At 39.3% G+C, this 11,712-nt stretch overlaps 1 protein-coding gene across 1 annotated transcript in view; it reads left to right on the plus strand.

Annotated features, from left to right (window-relative positions):
- The window catches only part of ATE1 (arginyltransferase 1), a gene marked incomplete at its 5' end in the record, with an annotated part of 53,364 nt that extends 52,156 nt beyond the window's left edge, over positions 1 to 1,208 (plus strand). Inside the window, 2 exons of the mRNA XM_010161610.1 lie at positions 208 to 328; positions 1,096 to 1,208. Of these exons, the coding sequence (XP_010159912.1) occupies positions 208 to 328; positions 1,096 to 1,208 (234 nt within the window). The remainder of the gene's footprint in view (positions 1 to 207; positions 329 to 1,095) is intronic.
- Between the last annotated feature and the right edge of the window lie 10,504 nt (positions 1,209 to 11,712).

Below are 11,712 nucleotides of genomic sequence, written 5' to 3' on the forward strand. Positions count from 1 at the left end.
CAAAGGTTCAGTTTTTATTCCTGAGATGGGGCTGAAATTACTCAAGGAGTAACCTTGTGATTTCAGTGAAGCTGTTTCTGCCGCCTATGGCGAAGATTAGATTAAAACTATTCCTTGTTCATAGGAAAATCTGGAAAGTTGTAGGCAGAATGTGCAAATGATGTGAATATTCTCTTTTTTTTTTTTCCCCTCTTTTTCCCTTTCCAGGGTCAGTACCGGCCTTCTGATTTGCTGTGTCCAGAGACATACAGCTGGACGCCTATTGAGCAATGCCTACCCCTGCTTGAGCATTCAAAATACTGTCGATTCAACCAGGACGTCAAAGCGGGTAAGGTTACAAGGAATGAGAAGTCTGCGAGTTGTCTGTCTTGTTTTTATAACATAGTGGTATCATCTGCTGCTGAAGCATTGTGGAAATCTATCTGTGAAGGATAGAAAGTGTAAAATTCACTACTCCTCTAGAAAGCATTAGCAAATAGAGGGTTGTCTTTTATTCTAAAAGAAGCAGCACAAATTTTAAATACGTTCTGGTTTACTGACTACGTGTAGTTCAAAAATGAACACATATTGCTGCCTTTCAGATAATTATATTTGTTTTTCTGTGTGTGAACAAAACCAATCAAATAATTATTCCTCCCTTAGATTCCAGACAGATGAATGCATAAATAAAGGAAATAGCAATCAATGCAGGATAGTGAAAGGGCTGGAGAAGCTAAAAAGCATCCAGTGCTTTTGTTAAGGAACAAACTGACAGATTTAGTTTAACAATCTGTCAGTTAATTTGAAGCACACAGTGAATTGCAGAAACACCTTAAACATCTTGAGGTAGATGGGACGTGTATTTTTATGTTCTGTAAAATAGATATGTAGTAATTTGCCAGCACAGAGTTGTCAAAAATATCACTGAGCAGAACAACGTACAGTAACGAGACTGTAAACCAATGCAATTACATGGATAAAAACACACGTACTTGCTTTAGCTACTGACTCTGAGGGCTGATTGCAGGCTCCATGTCCAGAGATGTAAGTGGGCAGCACATCATGTCTTGATCAACTAGAGTCATTGTTAGATTGGTGAGATGAAATTGGAAAAAGATGACAAAGGTAGGAGGAAGGAGGGAAATAGGTTTGGAGGCCAGTGGTGTTCAGGATATGCTTGTTATTCGGAAAGAAAAGTGCATTCATTTAAGTGCAAAGATGACAACTAAACCTACTGCCTTTGAAGGTGATAACCCAGTACAAGCCAAGGGGCATCATCTTCTTGATTCCATGAAATTCCTGTGGCATGCCACACATATGGAAACTGCAGGATATAAACCTTTGCGTCATTATCAGCACAGAATATCTCACTCCAGACGCCACTGGAACAGTGACTTATGTCCTGTGGTTTAAGGAAATTAAAACATAGCTACATGTTGAAATGCACTGGACCTGCTGTGAGCTTATAGTCATTTGAGATTTAAGTAGTTGCTAGCTCTTAGGAAGCTATTTCATAAGAGTACAATCATTTTCCTTCCTACTTCTTTACTTTCTACAGTAGACTGTAATAGGAGTTTAATGAAGCTGAATTTAGAGAAAAGCAATAGGAATGATGGTGTGCTTTATTCCTTCTGAATCAGCTTTCTACAATACTGCCCCTGATTATGTCAGTGAAGTAGGTCATGATTTATGAGGAGTGGGACTTGTGACGTAGAAACTGCGGGCAATAACCAGATCCCGTAAACAACGAGGAGAAATAGTGTGATTTGCTTTGCTGCCTGGGGCAATAAAACAGTCACTGGAAATGGTCATCTTTTAATATTGTCTGTACTGTAATGTTTCAGAAGTGTTCTGACCTCACTCTGGTTTGTTCAGTATGTTTGGCAATTTTTGAACTGCTTTTCCCTTACTTTAAAAAAAATAAAAAATTTACCTAGTAATTTACCAATTGCAGGGTTATAAAATTGCAGGGGTTTTTTAGCATTCTCAGCAGTGAGTGCTACTTCAGGAGAGGGTGCTGTGCGCTCTGATCTTCCAAGTCTCTGCAGTAGGCAGAGGATTTCTGAGTATTCAAACACATTGCAGAGCTCCTATAATCAGATTTATTTTTTTATTTTCTGGGAGGAAAAAAAAAGATACAAAAAAGTAGCAAAATTTTTCGAAAGTATCAGAAAATACTGACATTTGCAGAGGATTGTTGCCTGTTTTGCATTATGTGGTTTTGTCCCAAGCTTGAGCATTTTCAAATGGTTTTAAAAGTGTATTGTTTTCCATCCGATTCTCCTCTGACGTCTAATACTTTTGTTAACAGTTGGAGAATGAAGAAGAGAGGACAGACAAACTAAACAAAGTTCTTAACTCTTTATACCACAGAGATAAGTCTGAGAAAGCATCTAACAGTTAATAACTTAAAAGAGCAATCATAGGAACCATAATAACTTTTTCTTGTATAGGATGGCATATCATGGATGTCTGACGGTTGAAACAGGTCCAGCCTTTTACTAATTCTGGCCAGTGTAATGAGGTTCAACCTTACTTAACCTCAGAACACTGCAGTCATACAGAGACAACGATGAGATCTTGTGCCAGCAAGCCCTCAGATTTAAGAGTTAAATAAGCTGCTCGTGGGCTCTTTATGTGCAGTTCCTAACATGTACTGAAAAACACCAGTTACTTCAGGAAAAAAAATGGCAACACACAGAAACATTCATGGATGAAAGGTCATGTTTGTCAAGTATTCTTGCTTTTGTAAATTACCAGTTTTGCTTAAATTGCTCATGTCTCAGAACATATTTTTCAGTTTTTGTTGTCTGTTCAGTTTAAGAGTTCAGAAGACCTGGCTTCATCTTATAAATTAGAGGCTTATTAGGATTCTGATGTGTTTAATAAAAAACAGTGGTCAGTCGCTTACAAATTGTGCTGTTTTGGCTGGAATACAGTTAATTTTCTTCACAGTAGCTGGTATGGGGCTGTGTGTTGGATTTGTGCTGGCAACAGTATCAATAACACAGGGATGTTTTCATTACTGCTGAGCAGTGTTTACACAGAGTCAAGGCCTTTTCTGTCCCTCACTCCACCAGCGAGGAGGCTGGGGGTGCACAAGGAGCTGGGAGGGGACACAGCCGGGACAGCTGACCCCAACTGCCCAAAGGGATATTCCATCCCATATGGCGTCATGCTCAGCATGTAAAGCTGGGGGAAGAAGAAGAAAGGGGGGGGATGTTGGGGTGATGGCATTTGTCTCCCCAAACAACCGTTATGTGTGATGGAGCCCTGCTTTCCTGGGGATGGCTGAACCCCTGCCGGCCTATGGGAAGTTGGGAATGAATTCCTTGTTTGGCTTTGCTTGTGTGCACAGCTTTTGCTTTACCTAGTAAACTGGCTTTATCTCATGCCATGAGTTTTCTCACTTCTACCCTTCCGACTCTCTCCTGCATCCCACCATGGAGGGAGTGAGTGAGTGGTTGTGTGCCGCTCAGTTGCCAGCTGGGATTACATCATGACACAAATAAATAAGCAGTTAGTGAGGTAGGGCAGTAATAGAGGCTTTGGGTATTGATGCGTTCTGAAAATGGAGATTGTGCCGAGCTGCATTTAACAGGCCATTACCTTTGGCTTCATAAGGGTGAGCCCTATATGAAATGAAGCTGTAAGTATAGATGGAATTATAGTGAACAAAAAAGATAAAGATTGCTTTGCAGATAAGTAGTAGTCCATGACTTTGAAGACATGTCAAAACTGATGAGTAAGTTCAGTCACATGCTAGCATCTGCTAAAATATTCCTGGGCATGGTCTGTCTGTCACACTAGTCAGCTTCCTCCTCTCAAAACTGGTCTTTAGGGTTTTCCTTTGTTGGTACTTTCCATGGGCAAAGCTGTTAGTGAACAATTGCAGCATGAAAAGAATAATAAGTAATGTACTTGGTATCCAAGCCATACTTTTATCCTTCCACTTTCCATTTTTCTGAGACTAACCCACCGCTGTCTATTTTTTTCTAACATCTGTTGTGCATTTCAGCTTGTTTCTCCTGAGAAGCCTGTGAAAAAATATCGTCATGAAGTAAAATCTTGATGAAAATCTACTTTTGAGATGGTAATTAAATTATTGGGAAACTTCAAATCTAGCTTCCTATCACCACTGGACTGTCAACACCTGTAAGAAACGACTTCAGATAAGAGGAGATACAAGCCCCATCTAAAGTGATGGCTTCAAAGCCTCATAGCTTTATAGCCTCTGACTGTGTCACGTAACGTGGGGTGTGTATGTCCCAATCAGGGTGCTTTTGTGACAAAGCTATGCTTGATCCAATGCTAGGCATGGCCCACAGCAGTCTCGGTGGTGGAAGCAGCTTCCCACCTTCCCGTGTCTCTGCTTTGGGCAGAAACTTTGAGCAGTGCAGATCAAACAGGACTTCAATGGTTTTTTTTATCTCGACTGCTTCGTTTGCTGAAGTTGATAAATCGGCAGAGCTAGTACACATCTGTCCAGCTTCCTGTGTGTCTAATAATAGCGTGAAATCAAAATGGAATACATTAATTAAAATGAAAGTACTTTCTCCAAGTGTTGAAAAATGCACGTGACAAAGGCATCCATAGACTCCTCTGTGTTGGCTTTGTGTGTTCTTGGAGACAAGACACTCTTTACTCCAGAGAGGGGGTAGTCTAACACAAACCACGATGGATGCAAAAGGATGGTATGAAGAAGCAGAGAAGCACCTCTGGTTTGCCTGGTCAATTATAGTAATAGACTAAGTTACAGTCTGTTAATAGACTAAACAGTAAATATACCAAACTGACTGAACTGTATGATTTTTTTTGTAAAGGTGACAGTGGAGGAGACTTTTGAAGAAGGATCTAAGGAAGTAAATCAGTTGTCTTCTAGAGTTTATGGAGAACTCTTTTGCAGTATCAGAGGTGTAGGAGAAATGAATAATATGGGGAGACACAAAGGATTTTCCTTCAAAACCAGATACAGTCATCTGGGATATCAGATCCCATCGTCAGTCAGAAGTGGAACTTGCATTACTGCCTGTAGGTGAGGCTGAAACAGACTGTGGAAGGCTTTAGGGGTGAGCTCTGATGCAATCAGGGTATGGGTTGCTGGTAGAGACTGGAAATGAAGGTGAGGTTGAAACAGACTGTGGAAGACTTTAGGGGTGAGCTCTGATGCGATCAGGGTATGGGTTGCTGGTAGAGACAGGCATGGAAAGAGGGGGAAGTAAATTTTGCAGTAGTTCATATAGGTAGAACGATGAGAAGGACTTGACAAGAACAAAAGAAAGCTGGTAGGATGAAAATTTAAAAATCTGGATAGATATTTGTAGAGAGGAGTAAGACAGGTTGTTTCTTAGATACACTATGTAGAAAAAACCTAGAAGTGAAAACCTGAGGAGATCAGGTATATGCCAGCAGAAATTTGTCAGTGCCTGACAGTCCAGCAACCACCTCCCTCTCACCGGTGACGCAGACAAGGCTTTGCCTCTGCCATCTCCGCGCAGCAGTAATGATCTGGCTTCTTCCAGCAGAGCAGTGGAGGTCCTTAGAAGAAGGACCTGCTTTTCAGTGGGCTGCCTGCAGCTGCCCAGGAACTGGTGAGGCTGAAATCCAAAAAGTAAATTGCCTCATGTTCACCTACAAATCTTAACCATCAGAAAAAACCCAAACTAACACTAAAACAACACTAAAATCAGTGCCTGAACTCTCCTTTCCAGAAGCATTAGTCCAGTGATCTATGCCAGAGTCCTGGGACACTACAGATACCAATGTAGGTCTCACTTCAGGCTCACAAGAATCACTCTGTAAAAAACCCTATTCAATGTGTTACCTTATGAACAGAGGTGATACAGGATCACTGATTTTTGACTTACTAAGCTAAAAAATTGCTTAAAATTTCCAGTCTTACTCTGTCGTAGTCTTGTAACGTTTATTGCAATTTTTTACCAGATTTCTAAAACTTCTAGGAATACAAGCTTAAAAAACTTCTTTTCTTCAGAATTACATCTTTCTCACATACTACAGAACTAACTTCATTTTCTTTGCTATGGACAAAATTAAATTTTCACTGCTTTGTTATTCTGCTGCACATAGTAAGCTGGAGTAGTAAAAGGCAAACAGCACTCCCAGTATTTCATGTTGCAGCTTTGTTATTCTGCTGCACGTAGTAAGCTGGAGTAGTAAAGGGCAAACAGCACTCCCAGTATTTCATAACTCCTCAATCCTCTTATTAATAACTTGATTTTGCGTCTTAATGCTTCTTGCAAGAAACTGAAGGTTATTAGTTCTGGTAAATAAAACTTAGAATTCTTACCCAGAGATCTGCAGCCTTGGGCAGTCTACAAAACTGTGGGTTTAAATTCAAAGTGGGGAGGTTTAGATTAGATATCAGGAAGAAGCTCTTCCCGGAGAGGGGGGGGAGGCCTTGCCACAGGTTGCCCAGAGAAGCTGTGGATGCCCCATCTCTGGAAGTGTCCAAGGCCAGGCTGGATGAGGCTTGGAGCACCCTGGTCTAGTGGAAGGTGTCCCTGCCCATGGCAGGGGGGTGGGACTTGGATGGTCTTTAAGGTCCCTTCCAACCCAAACTATTCTGTGGTTCTATGAAATATATTTGTGTGCATAGTGCTTTCACAAGAAAAGTAATCAGTCACAATTATTTCAATAACCTTTATTTCTAGTGCTGTGTTTTCAAAACATTTAATGTTATTCACGATTTAGATACTCTTCTTTGCTAATATAAAGAGTGTATTTTAAATGTTTTACATTTATTGTGTATGTGAAGCCAAGTATTTTATTGACTTTTGGTTTTTTTCCCCCATCAAGTGCAGAGACTGTTTAATTTTAAGATATAATACAGCGTATTAGCACGATACTGGTCTTATTCCTTCTCCCGCTCCTAGCGGAAAAGCCATGATCACATATTTGTATCCATAGTGAACTGCGGTTGCCGCTTGGTCACGTCCGATCCCTGGCGAAGTGATGTATACGTGTAGTGTTGCATCTTTGAATTTAGTCAGATGGATTAATGCAAAAGACAGTACACGTTAATGTTTATAAGGGTAGTGTGATGCAGATGAATGTTTATGCGGATAAACGCGCCCAAGTTCTCGGGACGATGAAAATGTAGTCACAGAACGATCACAGATGGAAAACATTAAACAAATTGTTTAGATCTGGGCAATCATCTCTTTAGGGAGAAATTGCCAGTCTGCTCTAAAACAACTGCTGTTTATAATTTTTTGAAGATGCAGTGTTGTGTACTTTGGAGAGTTAGGAAACAGTTTAAATAAATTCTGTTATATCATTAACTAAAATCTTCTAAAGAACTAACTTTCCACTCTCTTATCAGAGGTACAAGTAATAAATTTGAATTCTGTAACCAAGAAAAAGACATATCAGTTATTTCTAGAATCTCCTCTAGAAAAGACACTTCTTACAATTTTGTATCTGTTTCTGATTAAGCTTATAAACACTTGGATCATCAGAATGCATATTTCTAAATCTAGTGTGATCCTTGAGCGTACAAAATACTTAAACAATGGAGATAGTGCCAAGAAGGTGTAGTCTTCCCAACAGAATCAACTGAAAGGCAAAAGGGTCTTTAAAATGTGATTTGAAGGGTGGTCATAATATGAACTCCATCTTGCGTTCTAGCAGATCTCAAACTTTGCTCTTGGTCATAATATGAACTCCAGTGTTCTAGCAGATCTCAAACTTTGCTCAATATTTGTGATTTATAAGTTTGTCTCTGTTGATATTGTAAATATATCTGCTTGTGACTTACATTTAGCGCAGTAAACCAGTGCCCCTCAAGAAGCACCATTGTCTGACTTCTAGTGTAGTTACATTTGGCTTGGACTGCAAAATTCCCCAGAATATGTTCTAATCCAAAATGACTGTCCTAGAGGTTGTGTAACAAACAGATGTATTTTGAAATTACACATGTTGTTGAGGAATTTGCTTGAAAAATAAAGATATCCTGGCATGCTTTATTTCTCCTCACGTGGAAGAGATGAGTTGTAGTTGGTTGTGTGCTCAAGATGCTCCTTCACCGTTTGAATGTTGTGATGTTTGATCCTCTAGCAGAATCATTTTGCTTTTCTTTGTGACTGGACCAGGAGTGAACTCATTAGTTGGTGAAGATTCAGGGGAATGTGGGGAAGGACAAGGGCTGCCAAATCCTGTAGGAATCCTTTTCCATACTCAGAAGGTATTAGAAATGCAAGAACAGAAATGAAAAATTAAATAACGTGGGATAAGTGGAGCGCTCATGCAGATTTATTTCATGCTGAGGATAACCAGCATATGGGATTAGTTTCAGAATGTGATAAAAGTTAAAAGCTGTAATTAGGTGCAGATACAGAGGAGCTGGGGAAGGAGGCCACAGGCATGTGCTGAGTCCCGGCTCAGCCACACGCGACCAGCCACCACCGCAAGCTTTTTCCAGGGTCAGACCTTTTGTAACGATCCTCAGTGCCTCAGAACATGTTTACTCTCTGCTCTGCTGACATCATCCCGACTTTTCACATGCAACATAATTGATTCCATGTTTCAATTAATTTAGCCAGTAAATTGATTGCTGTAATCTGATTTATTTATCTGATAAGCTACTGCCAATTGCTTCAGTTTTGCCTATTTCATGGAAATGCTTGCATTTGTAAATCTCAGCTTGACTCTTGTATTTGGGTTTTTCCTCCTCGTATATCAAACTTAACAGGAACTTTGCTTTGCGCTTCTTTCTGAAAGATCCTCTTACTACTTTCTGCCCTTTTCACTTCTATACAGTTCAAATATTTTAATAAATAGTATTTAACCCTTTTACACTCAGATTTTTTTCCGTTTCAATTGCTTTTTTTTTTTGAGGCTGTAACTCTTTAAAGCATAACCCTCTAACTTTTTTTGTCTTTTGTACTGTCTTTTATTTCATTGGTTTTACTGTGAGCGCAAGCTTGGGGCTCAATACTGTGTTTTGCTGGTGACTTGAAGTGTCATTCAGATCTGTGATTGAAAATCTCTGGCAGTCTGGTTGAAAATGGAGTTGTCTTCTAGGCAGCTTTCTTGTGAAAGTCTCAAGTCCTCATCAGTGGCCCCTCACTATCAGCTGACTTGAGCAACTCAAAGTACTGTGACTGTTCCTCTCTTGTTCTGAATGATTCCGATAGTTTGAGTAACAGAAACTCAGCTAACAGAGATTCTGAGAGCACTGGGGAGATGCATCTGCTGCAGGATAAAGTTTGGTCAGGCTCATCAAAACTGAACCAGAGCAAATAAGCCCACCCAGAACCCAGTGTGATCAGAATCAGACATTAGAAATGCCTAGACTGCAGCAAAAACGAGTGGAGGCATGAATGAGCTTGTACAAGTCAGACCTAGCTAGTTTGGATCTGCAAAACCACCTTGTGCAGCCTGGGCGTTCCCTGGGTGCTGCGGTCGCAGCGCCGTGCGAACCTGAAATCATCAAGAATAGTGTCAGAGGTGCAACTCTGAAAGAATTGACTAGTTCATTTCGTCTTCTGGAACAGCATCCAAAAGTGTAATAGTTACCTTTGCCAACTTGCCATCTACTAGAGTATATTCCCTTTGGGGTTGTTTTTGTCTTAGTATCTTGACTTTGGAGGCACTGGATATGGTTTTCAGTTCCGGCTCATTTAACTAACATGTTCCCAGGTGATTTTAGGGTTTTTTGCTTGCATCCTTGTAAAGTAAGCCCTTGGAGAAATATCCGTATCATTTAAATCTAGCCCTTTGGTAGCCATTTCTCAGTCACCATAATTCAGGATAATAAATTGAGGTAGGTTAGAGTAATTGTATTCTATGGAAGCTTCTCATAAATGAAGTGGGAATTTCATACTTATTGTTTTATGCGCGTCTCGTTCAAATGTGTCCAAAGCAGTGGGCCACTCTTGGATTTTCGTGTTAGGCAGTGTAGTCGAAGGACTGTATTGCAGGTAGGCCAGAAGCCTTTGCAGGTTGCTGTGAATTACAGCTGCGAAGGAGAACTGCTATGAATCGCTGTATTCCCAGGAAATGTTTTCCATTGGCCCCTCTTCGTGTTTACTACTAGAATAATAAGAGTCAAAACACAATGAGTTATTGTTTCCGCCTGGCACAGCAGGGTTAGTGGATTTTGAATGCGTTTTGTCAAGGTGATTAGTCTGCTTGCTTCTCAGGATTGAATTGCAAATCATAAACCAGTTGTATGATTTCAGGCACAAAGCCCGAGAGTTTTGTTCGGAAGATGTTCTTTGGGATTTATCCTTCTTGAAACTTCCTGTCTTTACCCATTTTAAGGTTTCCTGTGAGTTATACTTGTAAAGCTGTAATTCTTCTGTCTTCATGTTTTAAGGATCATTGATAGTATTTTGATAAGGTGCATTTTCCCCCTTAGAAACATTCGCTTTTTGAACAGTGATTTCAAAAATTCCTATTTTTTTCTGGTTACTAACTGTGAAGAGTTGGCTGATTGAGAATATCCTGAGCATGTCACTGTACTTCCTTTGTGACTTGTGCTTTCTGGTTTTAATTAAGAATTCTTTTCAGTGTATTTTGTTGTTGTTTATGCTTCATTTTAACTATGGTCTTATTTTGGTTCAAGTTAGTATTTTTACACCACAAGGCATACTGGTCTTCAATATTTCTTAATGCCTGAGTCTAGTATGAACAAAGGAATAGGAGAAAAACACATTGGAACTCACTGTCTTCTATAATTATTACTATTAATGGGTACTCCTTATCTTGTCACTGTGTGTTTTGGTTTTGAGGATGACTTTCTATGCTTTGCTAGTGAAGGAGAAGAAATAAGGCTTTAAATTGAATAAGAAATGAGCTTAAATTCAAAGGTCAGATATATTAGACTTGTGACTGAGTTGGAAACCTTTTCTATTTCCAGTAATTAATATCTCCTATATTTCAGTCATAAAACTTGAAAAGTTAATTTGTTTCTTCCTTTTAAAGTTTCTTTGTTTTAACATCATTGATCATTAACTGTGACAAGGTCATGTAAACCAGATGTAGCTTTTCTTCCAAAAAAATTTGACAAAGCTGTAGTGTTTCTCAAATAAATGAACATTTCTGTGGTGTAACCAGCAGGGGTTTGGTGCTTCTTTTCATGATTTTTACACCTAGTTTGAAAGCTCACTTATCATGAAACTTTCTTATTTGTAAATTGATTTTAAGCCTGTTATTTTTCTTCAATTTGGAAAATGGGAACACTGTTTTAACCTTTAAAAATGATGCAAGTCAAATTAAAAACCTAGAACAACTTGAAACAAAACTTAACGCTAAGCATACCCTTTGGTTGTCTGAAGATACAGCAGTTGTCAGGTGTTAATCTTCAGACTGGGGTTTTTTTTTTTTCATGGATTAAATACGTAGAGGTAAAAATAGTTTTTCTGAGATTCCATTTTTAAGCAAAATGGAAACTAATTTATAATATGGATTATTTAGGTGGGAGTTTCCTTCAAGGACTGTTTTCAAAGTCAGTCACAGGTTTCAGGTAGTGGCATAGTTTGAAATATTTTAAGTTTTGAATTAGGACTGGTTCTTTACCTGTCTCCTTTTTTTCTTCCGCTGTTTCATCCTGCTATGGAGAAAAAAAACAATCCGGGTTCTCTGTGTAGCATGGATGCAGAAGTGCAAAGTGAAGATGGCCAAATACTTTCTTTCTTCCAGAGGGTTTAAATAACATTTTAGGAAACTGAAACTTATGATCAGAAACAACATTATTTCAGAGTTCAGCAG

The sequence above is a fragment of the Eurypyga helias genome, unplaced genomic scaffold (assembly GCF_000690775.1).
Source record: "Eurypyga helias isolate BGI_N326 unplaced genomic scaffold, ASM69077v1 scaffold12991, whole genome shotgun sequence".
Taxonomy (NCBI): domain Eukaryota; kingdom Metazoa; phylum Chordata; class Aves; order Eurypygiformes; family Eurypygidae; genus Eurypyga; species Eurypyga helias.